The 19,123-nt window shown below is 34.7% G+C and overlaps 2 protein-coding genes across 6 annotated transcripts; one reads left to right on the top strand and one right to left on the bottom strand.

Moving 5' to 3' along the window:
* Positions 1-1,077: 1,077 nt before the first annotated feature.
* Positions 1,078-8,962, top strand: LOC109009504 (protein EMBRYONIC FLOWER 1). Of its 5 annotated transcripts, none has more exons than XM_018989996.2 (8): positions 1,078-1,356; positions 2,326-2,523; positions 3,067-3,485; positions 3,575-3,667; positions 3,755-5,235; positions 5,731-5,814; positions 6,466-8,228; positions 8,343-8,962. In XM_018989996.2, exons 2-7 carry the CDS (start codon positions 2,363-2,365, stop codon positions 8,194-8,196), a joined length of 3,969 nt encoding a protein of 1,322 aa, XP_018845541.1. In that variant the 5' UTR covers positions 1,078-1,356; positions 2,326-2,362; the 3' UTR covers positions 8,197-8,228; positions 8,343-8,962. The 5 variants fall into 5 exon arrangements, with proteins under 5 accessions (XP_018845541.1, XP_018845542.1, XP_018845538.1 ...); XM_018989997.2 differs by having other exon boundaries at positions 3,557-3,667; positions 3,803-5,235; XM_018989993.2 differs by having other exon boundaries at positions 3,557-3,667; positions 8,346-8,962.
* A 4,972-nt stretch (positions 8,963-13,934) lies between these two features.
* Positions 13,935-14,818, bottom strand: LOC109009419 (L-gulonolactone oxidase 3-like; the record flags this gene model as incomplete). Its single annotated transcript, XM_035682607.1, is given in 4 exon segments — positions 13,935-13,972; positions 14,185-14,329; positions 14,362-14,595; positions 14,597-14,818. Coding segments are annotated over 4 exon segments (639 nt in total), but the record flags the coding sequence as incomplete, so codon positions are not given.
* Positions 14,819-19,123: the final 4,305 nt, after the last annotated feature.

The following is a 19,123-nucleotide window of genomic DNA, read 5'->3' as shown; positions in this document are numbered from 1 at the left end:
CTACTCATGTAAACTGGACGGCTAATTAATTTGTTAATTTTTATTAATTATTATAGAATATTATCCCTCGAATTTGTAGTTCCCTAGCCTGGCCATGAACGGCTTCATGCATATTCATGTACTGATCAATCCATATTAAATGATCTTCTTATGAATTTGTGGTCTTTAATTTATAAGATAGTGGTAGCCTGGGATTTTAATTTTTTGTGGTCATCTTGCAACAAGCAGCTATATAGGGAACAACAAAATTAAACCAGACGACCTCAACATTAATAACTTGTGTATTATTTACATATATATATATATATTATTACAGTACTTACCGATTATTATAAATATTATTTATATATATGCCCTAACTGTTCAACAAATTATGGGTTTGCTCTAAAATTAAGTTTATATCACTATTCTTCTTCTTCATCCTATTAATTTTTAACAGCTTTTTCTGAACTGGGACTTCTACTATAAGTAATTAAACAGAGAGATTACTCTCAGTAGTGTTAGGGTTAAACATTTATAATCAGCTAGGGTTAGATACCATCTTCATTACTCATCAGAGAAACCTAGGGTTTCAAACAAGGCAATCTACTACAACACTCCTGCAAAGCATGTGTACCACACGGACCAATCACAACTCGTTTATGTGCAAAGGCATGGGCATCTTCAGCCCTACTTGACACGACAGGCACAATAAAGAAATGACTGTCTCCTAACAGAGCGTGTAAACAACGCGTAGATGGGGGAACAGTACATAGTACTTACCTCTTTTTTTTTTTTAATGTATGTTTTTTTTTTAAAAAGTACACTGTGTTCTTTTTTTAACAGTGTTCCTCCCTAGGGTTTCCTTTCCTGTATCACAACAATATTATATAATGGTTTGTGATAAGAACCGCACCTTCTCACCACATGTAGCTCTCCCATTGGTTGGAAACAGTCTCTCTCCTCACTTTCCTTCTCAGTCTCTCTCGAATTTAACTTTTTTTTTTATTATTTATTTATTATGTTTATATGTATGTATGTGTCGCTGTGACATGTCACGGCATGGATGATTTTAATACAACAAACCTCCTTTCAAGGGCAAAGGATAAAAACACTCTTCCTCTCTCTCTCTTCTCTCTCTCTCTCTCTCTCTCTCGCGCTAAAGAATCGAAAACCTCTATCGCTCTCTCTAGGGTTTCTCCAAAGTTCGCGCTCAAATTCTACTCAGCGAGCTTCGAATCCCGTCCCGAAGCTGAGTCACTCATCTTCTTCTTCAAATGCTCTATCTTTTAGTACTATTTCTTCGATGCGCCGTGGAGAATATTCGGAGCAAGACAGATGGGGTATCGTCTTTGCTAGTTTTCGATTGAGTTAAAGGTGGGTTTGATGCCTCAATTTCTCTTTACTGATCTGGTTTGCAAGTCGCTGTTTGGTTTGGTTTTGATCGGCACGAGTTGTAGCTGAGGTCGAGATGGGTTGTCTGAGATATTTAGGTCATTTCACTGTGTGTAGTACGTTAAGTCCAGCCTTTACTTTTTGTTTTCTTATCTGGGTTTTGTTTGGGGATGAATCTGAGCACTTTTGTGATATTTAATGTTTTATTTTGATTGATTTTCTGGATAATAAGTTACGCTAGCTGTTCCCTAACTGTGAAATGGGTAAGCAATAAAATACCAAAAAATATTAATTTCTGAGTTTTTGTACATGGTTTTGTTGTTTGATTTGTAGAAACTAAAGGTGGGTTTGTGGGAATTCCTACCTATCTTGGTACATCGACGCAGCTTTTCTTGATGATGGGAGATACGTCTGAAAATCACAAAGACAAAACCCTAATGCGTGCTTTAATTGTCTTATGGGTATTGACTTATGTTTTACTTTGAACCTTATGTGGATCGATTAACTACTTGATTCGTTAATTTTCGGAGAAGCGCGAAATTAGAGACTACATACATCTTTATGGTTTTTTTTTTATGGATAGGAAAACTAGGGTTTAAAATCTATTAATTTATATTACCCAAATATGTCATATACTTATATATATTTCCAGAAGTCGTTATCTTATGCGCCAAATCACTGCATATAGTGTTTTTAGCTTCTCGCTCATTCTATAACCATTTCGACATGGAATTTTTTTGTCTACTGTTGATTTCTTAGTGGGTGTACAAAACCCTAATCACTTGGTTTGGGACTCTACTTCAGATCCTGTGATGTACCTTAGAAATTTGAAGTCTTTGCCTTTGAATCGCATATATTAACCCTATATCTTAATTTTGTAGTTTGATAAGGATTACTTTCAGCATATTATATTGATTGATGCCATTCAGTTATTATTATTATTTTGCATAGGAAATCGTGTATTTGCGTGCTGTGGTTATTTACTAACATGGAGAGGAGTATTGTGGAGGAGGAGAACCTTTATAAGAGCAATTCTAATACCGTCTCCAAGTCTGAGGGATCTTTTATTCAAATTGACTCTATATCAATAGATCTCGGCACTGCTAAGGATAATAGTGATGCTGGAAAGTGCGAGCATTTTTCTATACGGTAAGCCTTGATCGACCTTGTAATGTAATAATCTTGCAAAATTTTAACTGTGTATTTGTTTAATCTTTTTTTTTTTTTTTTTTTTTTATCCTTATGGGACTTGTGTGGTTGGCATGCTATATATGCTGATGGAGTTGTTGCACGTACTTTTATGAGAACCAGATCATTCGAGAGTTGTCTGCAATTGCAGTTTCAATCTCTTGTATTTCTCGATAGAAAAGTAATTTGACTTTACGTCTTTATACTGGAATATTGCTAATTTAAACAACAATTGGGGGGGGAGAAGCAACATTTGAAGTTAGCATGGAGTGTCATGAAGAACTTATGGGACTACTAAGTTGCCAATCTTTAAAAAAAAAATTATATTTGAATTAATGGGACAATTTGTAGATCTTTTTTTGGTGGGGGAGATGATTTGATCGGATATCTGATTTGGTGATAATTATCTGAGAGTTGCTTCCCAAAAATTAGTAGTTTGTTTTTATTTGGCTTCTGGATTCTCTTTAGGAGTTTTCCTTATAAAGTGTATCCATTTGAATTCAGCGGATATGTCTCGGAGATTCGGAAAAAAGATTGGAAGATATGTTGCCCTTTTTCTTTAGAGGTTGATCAGACTGAGTCTGAGGAACAAACATCTTTTCTTCCCCATTTAGAGGTTCCAAAATTCAGATGGTGGCATTGTCAAAATTGTCTGAATAAGGTTGCTGCCAGAGCTGCTGCAAAAGATTATGGAACACTCTTTAATTGTTGTGGTACCAAATGTGGCTCCAATAGCAATTGTTCCCATGTGGCTAGTGCTGCAATGCTTCTGCCAGGTTTTCAGCAAGCTCCCAAGCCAGTTCTTGGTGAAACAACATCAGTTGTTGCCAATACTTCTACCATACTGAGCAACGACAACCAACTTCTATTATGTAGTGATAAGAAACAGAAGAAAGTTGAAGTTGCACACGGCACCATTATAGGTACACTTCACTCCATCTTGTTTCTGTTATACACTAGCTGGCGTTTGGTTCATTTCCTATATTTTCTCCAGGGCATGACATTGGTTCAGAAGAAAATCTTAACCAGGAAATCCTCAAATTAACAAGTGCTGCCCCAGAAGTTAATTCAAGCATAATACAAGAAAGGCATACAAATGACACAGGTAATTTTACTATGAAGTGGACACCACACAATCAAAATTTACATGACATATTTATCAAACTAATAAGGCTGCTTCTTTCTGAAACAGTGGCTCTTAAGTTAAAGTGTAATGGATCTATAGAATTTAATGATACAGGCAGTGGGAGTCATGAAGTTTCTGATTGGAACCTCAAATGCATGATTAAGGATTCTGCCAAACATTATCAGACAGGAACACAAAATTCTCCAGATGATCAACACATAAAGGTAACAAAAGCCTGTCAGACACTTGGGTTGGGCAGTATGGTTGCTGAGGCACCTAATGTCGTCAAAGCTCATACGACTGTACATTCGTCTCTCGAGTTGGATGAGTTTAGTTATGAATCATCTGAAAGTGTTGAAATAATGGTTGATGATGATCCTCTAGACCATTATTTAGACAAATCATGTTCTTTGCATCGTAGAAAAACTCGAAAGCACCGTCTACTGACTGACTTGCTGGGTGAAAATGGTGATGCTAAGAGTGGTCTGATTGATGCAGATAATTTTCCATCCAATAGGACCCCAGAAGCATTTGAAAGGTTAGATATGCTCTCTGTTCCTCAAGGTCTGGTGGCCATTCAAGGAAACACTAAAAGGGGTTCTTGTCAGACTACGAAAAGGAAGTTACCTCAGGATGAAGAGTGGAGACCTCCAGAAATTCCCTCTCCAAATTATTTGCATAAAAAAGTTCAGATTTGGAAGGGAGATTCAGAAACAACTGATGTAACTGTGGGTAATGAATCTCAAGAGGCAATTGCAGGAATGGGTTTCAAAACTGATCTGAAGAGCCATTCAAGTAAAGGTATAAAGCATAGAAGTCCTACCATAGGTAAGAAGAAAAATAAAAAGATCCAAGTTGTTGATGCATATTTGTCATTGGCGCCACCACAAGTAACTGTGCAAAAGGAAATTCAGGACAAAACTCAGCATACAAGTGACAGAAATGCTGCTGGCAATGTTTCTTTTGGATTAACTCACAATGCATTCAAAGGCAGACAAATGGATCCTTTTCCTTTTCCTGCTCTAAGAATGGAGAGAAAACCTAATATGTGCCATAAGAAAAACAAAAGTTCACAAGCGGATGGAGGCCAAGCTTCACTCTTTCCATGGAACAATGGGGTGCTAAAAAATGACCCAATTTCAAGGGGAAATGTAGATATCATGCAAACTGGATCTGTAACAAATCTGTTTCAATCAACACAAGGTTCACTTGCTGAAAAAGAGCTGCGACTTTCACTTAATAGCTTTTCGGCCGCTCCAAGATATGACAAAGAATTTATTCCTCGGGTTGAAGGCGGGGTATCTTCCTTTCCACCTTGGCAAGAGGTCAGTCCCAAAGTAGATCAGGTTATGAGGAAAAATTTAGAGGTTAACAATTTTAGAGATCAAAGGGTTCCATCGAAATCTCCACCAGCCACCTATTCAGGAAAAGGTGTAAATTGCGAAGTCAGTAATGAGATGACCACATTTAAAATGCCTTTCCTGAATGAGATGCAAAATTGCCTCTCTCAGGTTGAGGATAGGGGGTGTTCTCAAATTCAACAAAGGGTATGTGTTTGATTTTTATCACTATCTCCATTGCTTTCATTACATGGATATATATATATATATATATATATGCTTTTTGTTTTGTAGACTTATCTTTCTGAGCATGCCAATCGGATCTTAAGTTAATTATTATGCTGTTCACAAATCACTCTCGATTCTGATTACCATTGGCACTTAATCATGTTTTGGGATTTTTACATTTGCCATTATTTCAGGCTCCTGGATCTGGAGGCGTTCTTTTAACCTCCTAAGATCAAGAGTTCTGACTTGTGTTTACTATTGTGGCCTGGCCTTTCAATTGATCTCAAAGTATCAAGGAAACCAACCACTTACCCCTTTACCTCTTTCAGTATCTAAATATACTTTCCTGCTGCTGTATCTGTTCTCTTCCCTTCCACGATTGGTCTCTCTCTTGGTTAATTCAACAGAGCCTGGGTGGACGGCCAAACTCAGCAACTTAATCACTGATGAATTTTCAACTCCCATCTTGAGCAGGGACCAACTTTTTGCAAGAACATATGGGAACACAGGCACCTCAAGAAGAGTTTGAAAATGGCCAGACCATATATACTAGGAAATGTACGGTATATATAATGATATCGGGCCCGAATGTTTCATTACTCAACACCTTTCTAATCATACAAACCATTAGGTGCATGTCATAACAACATAGAGTTGAACAGTTTTAGAAGAATCCGTCAAATTGTGATCTCTTCTTCTTTCTTTCTTATGCCTTTTTAAGTGATGGAAATTATTTCATTTCACCTAATTGCAATCTCCAGCGAAGTTCGTACTTAATTTATAATAGATGAAGGTATCAACCTTCTGTGTTTTGTTCAAATGGTCATTACCTGTGTTAAGTTTGGATCTTATATGTCCTAATGAGGTGTTTAAAGATGACTGTCTGAGTGCAGACCCAAATTTTCTTATCTATGTGTTAAAGCATCCATTCTTTTTCTTAGTTCATGGTATGATGATATGGCACATATTGCAACATTTGGTGATAATACGATCAGATTATGCATAGTTTTCTGCTGTGGGTGGCCTATATATTTGCCTATGTATTACTTGTCATTGTTGTACAAGGTCATGTGATTCACAAACTTGTGTGAAGAAATGCTTCTCATTTTCTGGTATTTCCTTCATCTTTGTGTCTATTGATAATATTTGTAGTGCTTTGAGAATATAGCTTGTATGGAGAAAATAATTTTTTTAATTTTCCTTTTGCAGAATTGTTCTGGTGCAAGCAACATAGACAAAGCTTATAAAGCCAAGGAATATACAGCTGTTGGGGAAAAAAATAGTGATCAAAAGGCTGACAAAGCGTCTGAGCAGGGACCTTTAGATGATATACCAATGGAAATTGTAGAGCTCCTGACAAAGATGAACCGAAATACCCATGAGAGGCATCTTCCTGATGCTGTAAATAAGAAAGGGTTGTTAGAAACAACCAGTAATACAATAAATAGTCAGATGACGGATTGTACTAACACATATGGCAATGACGAGTTGAGGCTACTGGAAATTACTCGCAAGCAAAAATACCAGGCTAGAAATGGAAGGAATGGCATAATCACAACAGGCCAAAATGTGGGAACCACCAAACAGAAGCCATTTGATTTCTTTTCTCATATTGATAGAAACCACCTGAATGCGAGTCAGCTGGATCAAACTCAGACCCCTCCAATAGGGTTTAGGACTTTTGCTCAGTGTCAAAAGAAGCCATCAAGCGGAGTCCAATCTTCTGTGACCGATCCCAGCAGACACAGTAGTGGTCAGAATTGCAACTGGAATGCGGCTATGGTGGGGCACGGGCCGTCTCATGCTACTTTGCAGACCCTGGGAGGATGTAACACACGCCAGACAGTTGCACAACAGAATGAAACAGCAGTACATCTTTGGCCAACCATGATTACAAATCAATCCCCCTTTGGATATAACCTGCCTCAAAAGGGTGTAGCTCAGTCTACTAACTTAGATATGCTTTCTCAGTGTCCAGATTCACTGCATAAGGGGGGTTTGAACTTCAACCATGACCTGAAGTGTTTTAATCTAAATGCTACAGGTCTTGAGAAGCACAATATGAGCTGTGGTTCAGAAACTTTCAGTAGGAATAATGCAGAGTACCCATTAGCTTGCAAACTTAATGGAATGGGGCATCCTCAAAGTTTGATGGGGTCGTTAGATCTGTATTCTAATGAAACCATACCAGCAATGCATTTGCTCAGCCTCATGGATGCAGGGATGCGGTCAGGTCCTACGTTCAGTATGGGTGGAACACCAAAGTTCCCTAAGAGACCTTCCTTTCCTCATGATCCTAAGTCTAAGGAGCTTCCCAGAATGGAGATTGGTGCCTATAAGACAGTGGATTCCATGAAACAGCCACCATCCGTTTATTGCAGTAAAAGTCACTTTTCAGAGAAGGCCCATGGCTGTTTTCATTGTATTCCAACAGTGGCTGCATCTGCTTCTTCTTTTCAACATGAAAAAGGTTTCCAAAGGGGTTCTAATCTTACGAGTCAAGTTGGCTTGAAGTCGAGAGAGAGAGACAAGAAAAAAATCTCTAATTCAGCCACACAGAGTAGAGGTCGTAGACCAGAAAAATTTGTATTCCCCACTGGAAGTTTAGGCACAAATCATGGAGCTATTCCCGTCCATAGTCTGCAGAAAAGACTTCTTGATGCTTCCGATTCTACTGTTTTTGCCTTGCAGCATCATGGAATGGACAATTCAACTCAGCATCCAAAAAGCAATTCTGTGTCTGAAATCTGCAGTATTAATAGAAATCCGGCTGATTTTATCATGCCAGGAGCTGGAAATACATATATGATTAGGGGCGAAGACCTTAAACTTAGAAAGGTGACTCCTTCTCAAAGCAGGCGTAGCATAATTAAGTCGGATGGCCGCAAGAGACATAGGAATCTGAAGCACACCACTGTAAAAGAACGCGTGCAACATTGAGTTATGTGGCAGAGTTCCTGAAATCCATATCGGTAGTATTTCAGAAACTCTTATTGTCTTCATTGGTTAAAATACTTCTCAAATTTCAGCTGACATTACAGGTTGTGGTTTACTTTTTAATTTTAAATTTTAAATTTTTTATACAGCAGGTGAAGTCTTCAATGTCTTGGCAGCTGCTGTAAATTGAGAATATCTACAGCAAATGCAAATCATATTTCTCCTAGAAGCAGATTTTGATTCTGGAACTCTGATTCTTTGACTTAAGGTTGTCTTTGTCATTTTCCATGTCCTAATCGAAGCTGCGAAAGACGCACTGGTGTAAGTTGAAGGCTGCATATACATACATACACCCCAATCCTCTGTTCATCATTGTATTTGATGGTTAAAGCACAATCCTCGTAATTGCCCTTAAGATGTAGGAAGGGCTCATTCATGGGTACTTTTGTTTCAATTCAACCCGTGCCCATCAGTGAACAAGGAGTAGGAATTGCATGGAAACGAAGACGGGGGGGCATTAGTTAATATAGTACTTGAATGCATGTATCAATCAGGATAAACCCAAGGGGCCGGGCCGGTGTCATCACTCATAAGTCAATAATTTCTTGTTGATATTACTTGTTTTGTAGTTTTCTATGGTTCCAAGACCAAGCTAAAAGGGAAGATCATGTGTTGATTTTATAGTAATCATGAGTTGGAACACGTACGACTTATAAAATATCACAGCTAGACAAGATCAGTACTGTCTGATCATGTTGATTTTATTGTATTGAAGGTTTCTGTTGCATAGAATTTAATGGATATATAAAACAGTAGCAAAAACTTTGCTGACACGAGAAAACAGACCCTAATCGACAGTCGCCAATGAGTTTTTCTTCCTAAATATACTCTCAACGTCCTAAAATGTTTACCTTACACTGCAAACGATTAATTAAAATTGATACTTTGAACTATCAAAATTATATATATTGTAGCCGGCCGTATGAATCTTATAAAGTATTAAATATTTAATATATACATATTTTATATAATAATGCACGAGCACGATCGAGGCTTTGGCTCTGCTATTGCCTCGTCGCCCCTAGCTATGACTATGGGGGCCAAGCGTACCGCTAGCTGCAGCATATATACAGATACAGGTAATCCGGGCGGAGCATTATCGGTGGGATTTTATAGTACGTACTTGCTGTTGTTTTCCATTATAAATTATTAGGGTAATCTAATCGGCACCAGTAGCCAATAACAAAATTAACTCCTGTGGATCGAGATCTACCCATCACCAAATCTACTCTCTCTCTAGCTCTCTCTCTCTCTCATCTTAATGAACTGCGAGATTTATCTGATGATAATACTTCGATTAATGGGTTTACCTCGAATTTATTTTTGAGATGATATATGCTTTCAAATAAATGGTTTTCTTTTGACGAGGAAGAGGAGGAGAAGAATGAGAAGAAGAAGAAGAAGATATAAGCATCCGATCCATGATCATGATGATCAACTTTTTTTATTTCAAGTATAAATGCTTTGATTTGGACGGGACGTTCACATCCAGTACGTGAGGATCATTATAATATCGACACATAATGAATGAAATTAAGAGAGCAAGGCCGAATTAATGGTCATAAAATGAACGAATACTTAGGTTTTGATCGGCTGCTAATTAATTATCAAGTCCTGTTATAGGGACGCCGTGACAGTACTTTTTGTTTCGTTTTGAACCTTTTTTCCCCCTTTGATCACTAATTTGTCTTTCTTTGATTTCAACTTAGATATGGTTTTGTTGAAGGGATTAATGTTGGATGTATATATAATATATTTTGTGAAAAGTGATAGTATTTATCTCATATTTATGTGATCCTGGTACTACGTACGTACGTACATTCATAAACGGATGCGCGCAGGAAGCGGCCTTGGTTGGATTGAATATGGCTGGGAAGAGAAAGAAGGCCGCCATTTCAGAAGGAATATATTATAATATGTAAGAGATCGATCAGTTGTCTGCATAATATATATATATATATATATATATATATATACTTTATAATTTTTTTAATTAGAAATTATACCAATATTAATTGTATAGACCTTGTTATCCCGGATCGAGATTAGCAAAGCTGCATATACACCTTCCAGTTTTTGTGCAGAAACTGGCCGGATTGATATTAATTGACCGGATTGATATATCATGAAGCTGATCATATATAAATTCCAGTTTTAATTTGCTTTGCATTTGTGAAAATGAAGATCTAGTTTGTGACATTTCGATTCCCCAAACAGGCCGCTGATCATCTTCTAATTATTCATCGAAGATTAATTGTACATGCATGTATGTATACTTGTGATTGATAATTTTTGTCTCTAGATCATAATCTCATGCATTAATCTTTGTCTTCATTCTTTTTGCTGAATCATATTTCTGGGTTTTGGGAAACTGAACCTGCAGACCAGAAAAGGCAAAAAAAAAAAAAAAAAAAAAAAGCTTCGACCTGCGGAATAAATGGATGAACCATGCATTAGAACACAATATATAATATCAAGTTAATTAAGGGTTGTTTGGAAGACAGCGCGATCTGCACAGAATGCCATCATGGATTCATGGATACATGTGAAACAAAGCCATATATCATGATCTAAGATCAATCTACATGACCAACATCATCATGATCATCATCATCCTCGATCTGTATATAATATATATATCATGTGAAGCAAGCGCTGACCGGTCAATACCTATATATTGTTTCTCCAATTGGGTTAATTATTTACCCATAAATCTGCTTAGGAAAATTAAAAACCACTAGATCTATGATCTCATGCGTTCTATATTGACCAGAAATTAATTAAGAACAAAACCCATATATATATATATATATATATATATATAAGACTGTAATTAATTAGCTTTCTTCGATCCCCTCCCAGCTCGATCGCTCCGTCATTCATGGGCAAGCTCGCTGGAAACCGCCTCATGATCAAGAATATTACTCCTTGATCTTCATCATCATCATCATCATCATCTTCATCGCTAGTTGATGATCACTGATCTCCTCAAGTAATATTATTACTGAGCCGTGAGCGACACACACTAACTTCCTAATCAACGACGTCGACAAATCGATGCTACTTAATTTTACAGTACTTAATTGTGGTGCTCGCTCGCTCTGCCGTCAATGTTTGACAATGACTGATCGGCCATGGGTACTATATATATAATACTGCAGCTAGTTACTCTTATTAATATATAATATTCCCACCGCCATGCACTCAGTTGAGATCGAAGGCGCCAAGACATGATGAAGTAGCCTGCTTTTTAATTAATTAGTACCTCAGCCGTAATTAATTAGTAGTGCATGCCCAGATCATATATATATATATATGTATGCGCGCGTGCAGCTTGCTGGAGGTGGTGTTGTACTTAAGTGGATGTTATCTTGGGGTTGGCCGGAGCCAGACTTCAACGATGGAGGTGTGTCAGAAACAGCTAGCAAAGACACCGACGTTGATTCTGAATCCTTTTGTTGGGTGCTGCATAAAGGTGATTAGATTTGCTTAAATTGCTTCATGAATATCTCTGCCTACTATATAATATATATATATATATGTATCAAAGTAATGAAAATTCATGTGGTTTTGGGGCCTACTCCCTGCTATTTGATTAATTCTATCAAAGATCATCGGCCGTCCCTACTGCAATAGGATCATGTGATCATCATGCAGAATTTTAAAAAAACTGCATCGCGAAATTATTTACAAATAAAAAAATTAAAAGAATGCTCCCTTTAAAAAGTGACACTTAACTTGCTAGGTTGCTAGCTAGGTCATGGTATGTGTCTTTATTTATGTATATATTATTTATTAGTTTATATAGAAACGTATGATACGTACATTGATATTCCTTGGGCATTGGTCGTAACGCCGAGTGCGTAAATCAAGTTTATCATATTTGTCGATTTTTTTAATCCATCCTTCTTCCCTAGCTTGTGTATTTTTCTACTCGTTATAAATTGTTTGGGTAGTGCTGATCAACTGTAATCTTATCGCGCATGCCCTATGGTCTGTATGATGTTGGCCTTTCTAGCATTTCATGACTCAATAATTAGTATGTATATATATATATATAGTCGTAGATACTACATACATACATACATGATACATACATATATACATACATATATATTATATATATATACTGGTTAGTGAAAATATATTATAAAGAAGGCCTAGTACTGATCTTGTGTTGGCAGAAATATAAATTAATTATAAAGACCGACGTGCGAGATCACAATCTTATAATATATTCATGAAGTTGAAGAAAAGATGGCAAATACCTACAAACTCTAGCTTTCTTGTAAACGTACAAGGTCAGCCTATAGCTTGTTAATTGGCAGAAATATCGGCCTTTATCTGGGCGGGCTGCAATATTGCCGGCCGGTCTTCGCAACATATGCATTGTCCCTCTAATTAGGCACAACCGTGACCTAGCTTCTGCGGCCACCTTTCCAAATAGTATCTCATCATCCGTCGACTATTCACTTTAAAACGACATGGCTGTTTAAGTTCTCGATCGCAGCAATCGAAGTTCGATCATGTTAAAATTAGGATACTTCTGCATGCTGCACATTTAAGAATCAGGTTCCTATCGATCTTAGCCCAGTCATGTGGCTTAGCCCCCATGACGTTAAAGAATGCCATTAATTTGCTCCAGTACTTCTTCCCATACATCTTGGTACGTACGTACGTACGTAGTTGGTTCGGTCTTGGAGTACTAATTGAAGGCAGATCATTAATTAATTAGCACGATAACAGTAGAAGCTGTCAACTACCTGCACAGAGTGATCCTCAGATTGGCCAAGATCATATGCCCCGGAAGACTTGATGAAATAATGTACTAAGAACCCAGCTTATAGATATCCACCCGCCCCGCAGAAATTCTCTGATTGTAGGTCCCTCAGTTTTTTCACATCACGAATAAAGCCTCCAAAATTTTGCGCAGGGAATATTGCTGTCGTCTCGTCAAATTAGAAAAGCGCATTGATTCTTGGATCCCTATTTATATAAATATATATATATATATATTTATATATATATATATATACTTCTCAAGCGCACGCGGTTGTGATATATGCGCTTGGTGAATATAAACAGGAACCTGAAGTTTGAATTTTGCCCTGATGATCATGACCATTAATTACCGGATAACGGCCAGTGAAGATTAGGCCAATCTTCAATCCATTGGCGAGTAGTTCCTTGGAGCCCTTATATAATTGTATATAGTAGCAGCTAGCTAGTTATAATGCATATTATCCCTTTCATATTTCGTGTCTTCTCCAATGTTATCTCTGCATTTTTAAGCTACGGCCAGTCCCCTAGTACTTTTTATTCTAGACGTACAACTATTTATTTGGGACAAAATGCGACCTGAAGGAGCCATGATTTAATTTACCTGTTGCTCTTACTGATTTGGAGATCACAATTGGATTTGACTCATGAAACCCGACCCATCGATGAATTCGTAAACCCCATTTCCAGTGACGTTTTAAGGGAAGACTGTGATCATGTATATCTCACGTACACAGCTAGCTGTATGCTTTAATGGGTACCAAGTAATATCTGCGAATTCGTACGTGTTTCTTTGCGCGGTCCATTGATACGTCTTAAAACTGAGCGTCGCCCGCGCGTGAAGTTATAGGTTAATTATGTTTCCTTTGAATCCTCTCTTTAGCGAAAGTGTTACCTGTGATTCATTCTATGTCAATATCTCCGGCGCCCATTGTAACATCTGAAAAAAAACACATAATTTTATATAAGAATTTTTTGATGATGACGTGACCAATTGACCATGTCTATCCGTTTAGTATCAATTAAAAAAACCCCGTAAAATATTGACTATTAATTAGAATATCATAGTTTATAAGGAATTAACGTGATCACGTTTGACCCTATAGAAAAGTTTTTAGAATATTATATATGTAAATCGATCGTACTAATTACCTTTGAGAGACACGAGACCAATAATCTCAATGCATGATACTTTAGCCGCATCAAAGGGCGGATCTCGTGGTTGTAACCTGACAATTAATTTGGCATATCTTTCAGATGATCTTGCCGTAACAATAAGACCGAGGCCAATATATAACATGATCAGGAATGTCATGCAGCCGGCCCCTAGCTCGATCCCTTTCCCCACCAAGAGCTTCCATCATGTGTCCCAGTGCTAATAAGCTGCCCCACCACATTCACTTGACCCTCCCAATTATATGGCACAGCCACCTGCAAATTCAATCCGGTTTCTTCCACTCTATCAATCAGATCACGTAATCCCACTCCAGTATCACTAGTAGTGACAGCTAAATTCTTCGTGTCAACCTCGATGCCAGATTAATCATATTTTGCTGTACTGACTAATTAATAACGCCTTTTCCGAACTTGATGTACTGGGGCAGGCCAATTTTGGTATGGTTTGAGGAGATCTGCTCACAAATTTGACCATGAGTTGATTAAGATTGGCATAGGCCACGGCCAGGCGGAGCTCTTCTTCGGTTGTTGGGTATTTGACATCTTGGGCATGCCATTCCTTTCGGCCTCCCATTGCAGTACCATAGACGTTGTAGAGGGTGCAGCCCGTTTGGTTTCATGGAACCGTTTGTTGTAGTGGCAAGCATGGCATAGATGGTTGGCTAGGTTGAAAAGCACCCATGCAGGAGAAGCCATGCAGCAAAGGGTGTTGATCATCTCGGGCCTCGGCTTGGTTTTTCTACTAGCTAGTCTGATCGCTAGCTCGATAGATGGAGAGAATAATTTAGTGCTAGGTTAGAGACGAAATAAGGCAATGCTTCGAAGGGAAATCATGAGATGACATGAAGGATATACTATGATTATTTGATTTGTACGGCAAGATCAGTAATTTATATATATGCGAGTACGTCATGTACATGTGTGCGTTCCGGTAACCTCGTCATCTAAATATATGGCTCCAATGAGAGACGTCATGGAAAAATTATTATAATTAATGCAGACAACCTCGTGATCATGACTTAGAAAACAAAGGTTCATGCAAGAACATGGGTGGACGATCCATCTCATGAATTGGCTTAGAAGTTGATTTTGGGTGTGTGACGTTAGGAGTTTCATAATTTCTCTCTTTTAACATAATATATATATATATATATATATATATATATATATATATTTATATATACTAGTAAGATGTTACGTGCCTGAAGCACGTATGTGCAGTTCAAAGTATTAATATATTTTATTAATATAAAAATAAAGTACATATATCTTATTATTTTATTATTAATATATATCTTAAAAGCTATTGAAATATAGGCTATTTGTAAATTATTATAATGCTTTCCTATCATAATGAATACGAAAATACAAATCTACATAAATCTGTTTTCCTATTATAATGTATTTTCAAATTGGAAATTGAATCCATGATTATTATAAATCTGCTTTATTAGCATATTTAAATATATTAATAGTGGAATAGAAACCAACAGAAATCATAAAAGTAGCCATAAATAGAATGTAAATGAAAATACAATCGTATCTCTGTGTTCTGTAATTATTACAAACGGATGAAAAGTTAATGAAAACCAGCATATTCCGTTAAAACAAGAAATTTCTGTTAAAACAAGAAAATTCCGTTTCATAAACTCTTTATATATAGAGAGATATATATATATATATATATTCATGTATATATATTCATGTATACGTGATAAATGCTTCTTTCTATATTCGTTCTGAACATTAATATTCCGGGAAAAGATTTACACAATCGTATCTCTACATACTATATATTTTTTTTAATTTTTTTTCTTTTATCAAATATTTAATATTTAAATAATGAATAGAAGAATTAAATTATTTTAAAAAAATAAACTCAAAATTTTTTTTTTTTTAAATATGATATAAAGAAGTTGTAAAAAGTTGTGTAGCATTGCTCATATTCCAGAACTTGCTTGATCATATGTATTATGACGTGAAAATTAAATTATCTGGATCTATACGTACGTTAACGTACATACAGAAGGTTACATATATGACGTGGAAAAATGATGTTACTAATTTTTACAAGTTTGTTTCCAAAAAAAAACAAATGATGTTGGTTTCCAAATGATGTCATTGTGAAAAATTATGTGTGTTTATTATTTTATTTGTCTATAATATATATATTTATATGAGAGGCATGCCCTTTGATGTCCTGTTGTTGCTCTTGTTTGAATCTAGTTGTCTTGTACAAATAGGAAACCTATATATTTTTTGTTCTTTTTCTGCTGATTTCGTGAATATATGCCCTTGTTTTTGGACGATCGATGCGCATGCAGTACGTACTAGTGATACTACGTGATATAAAAATTAATGAATAATATTTTTTGTTTTAATTTTGAAGCTTTATTTTAAGGTAATGTATGGTACATTTTTAGGACAATTTTCAAAACATGCTTTCATGGTCTAGCCAGAGCAATGTTACGTACATTTTCTATCTGGAGATTGTATATACAAGTCTAATTAATTTTATTTTTAAATTTTTTTAAAAAGAAATTTTATTTACAATTTCTAAATGGAGATTGCATATGCCAACCTTTCATTAAATAGAAAAAAGTATCATTTTGAAAATGATATTATTGTAATTTTAAAAATTTTTAAAGATAAAATTGACTAAACTTGCACATGCAGTCTCCAAAATGAAGACTGTTTGTAGCATTGCTCTTTTTTAAAATTACAATAATATTCTTATCAAAATGATACTTTTTTTTTTATTTAATGAAGAGTTTACATATGCAGTCCCCATTAGTAGACTGCAAATAAAATTTATCATATATAATATATCACTCCCAACAATATAACTCATGTTTAGGTAAATCGGGCCCTTAATTATTTTTTAAATAATTATAATTCGAGTTTAACAAGTTAGTGATGGCTTAAAAATGACACCAAGTAAATAATGTGTACAAGATTATCTACCGAAGCAAAATGGATTTTATTGTTTAAAATATTTATTCACAAATTGGTATATAGAGTACATTTAGTAAATTATTTATATAGCATAATTTGATTCAAAATATAATTTTTATAAATTAAATTTTATCATTTAAGTAATATGGATGATGCACTATGTCCACCAACTTAAAAACAAAATACCTTATTATTGTTTGTATCTAAAAATTTACGGGTTGTCTGGATTGAGAAAACCTCTCAACTCATCTTATCTTATTTAATTATAATAAATTTTTAAATATCTATATAAAATATGATAAATAATTTAATTTTTTCAAATTTTAAAATAAAAATTATGTTAAAAATTTATATTCTAATAATATTTTGGGTAGTGATAGAGTTACTACCTATTTACTACTTATAGTATATTTTTTTTTATCATTTTTTTCAATTATTTTGTTAACATCCTTAATCATTAATAAAAAAATTAAAAATATATATAATTTTACTAATAATTACTTCCTTAATTATTAAGTAGAGTTAAAAATTAAAAAAATTAAATACAAAAAATAATAAATAAGTAATAATAAGATAATAACTTTATAATTTTTTAAATCATTAACGTTTACTAATAAGAATGGTTCTAAACAAGAGAATTTTGAAGAACTCATTCATCTTGTTATTTTAAAATTTAAAAGGTCTTATGGTAAGCGAGTTCACGTATTAAATCACGCATCAGTATTAATATATAAAATATTTATTTAATAAAATAAAGTAAATTAAAAATAAAAATAATTTTTATGAGATAGATAATATTTTCTCTTCTATTTTTATTTTATTTTTTTTAATCAAAAAATTATGTCAAATTTATTTCGTCAAAACGTTTGTAATTAGTAAGGCTCTTTAAATTTTACTGAGCCTAAATAAGCCGTAGCCCGTAGGGGCAAAGGGTAGACTGCACCGTATGCTTTTCCTTGAACTGTGGTTCTACGAGGCTCCCTCTGCTAGGTATTTTAAAATTTATTTTTATTTTTGGTTTTTTATATTATTTTTTAATTTTTTTTTAAAAAATTATAATATTATTAAATAATAATTTTTTAATCATTAAAAAAAAAAAAAATGGGAGCTCCTAACTTTTTCCTTACTTGAAATGATGCACTGCAGAGACAAGGCTTTAATGCCTTCTCCCCGAAGCAGTACAATTTTACACGTAGCAAAGGAATAGTAATATCTCTAATCTCTAATCTTTATCTTTATCTTACAAAAGCCTGACACTGACACGCGTTCCGCTCCACTTCTCCGGCTGCAGAATCTCAACCCCACACGCACGTGAATCTGACATGTATATATATATATATTATATATTTTTTTTAAATTTATTTTTATATAGATATTTTTAATAATTTTAAATATTTTAAAAAATAAAATAAAAATTATAATATTATTTAAAAATATTTTTTTAATTACGAAGTAGAATAAAAATTAATATTTAATGATTTGTATTTTACTTTTTGATTAAGAAAGTATTTTTTTTTTTACTTTTTGATTAAGGAAGTATTTTTTAATGATTTTTTTTTACTTTCTGATTAAGGAAGTGTTTTTTAATGATATTTTCAATTTATTTTATTTTTTAAAAATATTTATAAGTGTAAAAAAATCTATATAAAAAATAAATTAAAAAATTACACATAAAAAAATACATGTTAAGCTCAACGGAAGCCCCAACGGGACTGTAATATGACTATTTTAAATATTTTTTAAAAAAAAAATTATATTTTTTACTTTTGGATTAAAAAAATATTTTTTTAATAATATTTTAATTTTATTTAATTTTATTTTTTTAAAATTATTTTAAAATATTAAAAAATTTATATAAAAATTATTTAAATAAAATATATATTAAATAATACTACAGCCCAGCGGGAGCCCCCAGCGGGGGCTGTAGCACGATGCTACAGCCCCCGCTGGGGGCTCCTGC

The sequence above is a fragment of the Juglans regia genome, chromosome 11 (assembly GCF_001411555.2).
Source record: "Juglans regia cultivar Chandler chromosome 11, Walnut 2.0, whole genome shotgun sequence".
In the NCBI taxonomy this organism is placed as follows: domain Eukaryota; kingdom Viridiplantae; phylum Streptophyta; class Magnoliopsida; order Fagales; family Juglandaceae; genus Juglans; species Juglans regia.
This window is presented reverse-complemented; position numbering and strand designations above follow the sequence as displayed.

Excerpts from the sequence above, each read along its gene's own strand:
- LOC109009504 (XM_018989993.2), top strand. The coding sequence starts at position 2,363 with ATGGAGAGGAGTATTGTGGAGGAGGAGAACCTTTATAAGAGCAATTCT. Across the intron at positions 3,668-3,754 it reads AAGGCATACAAATGACACAG|TGGCTCTTAAGTTAAAGTGT; the intron begins GTAATTTTACTA and ends TTTCTGAAACAG. Across the intron at positions 5,815-6,465 it reads GACCATATATACTAGGAAAT|AATTGTTCTGGTGCAAGCAA; the intron begins GTACGGTATATA and ends TTCCTTTTGCAG.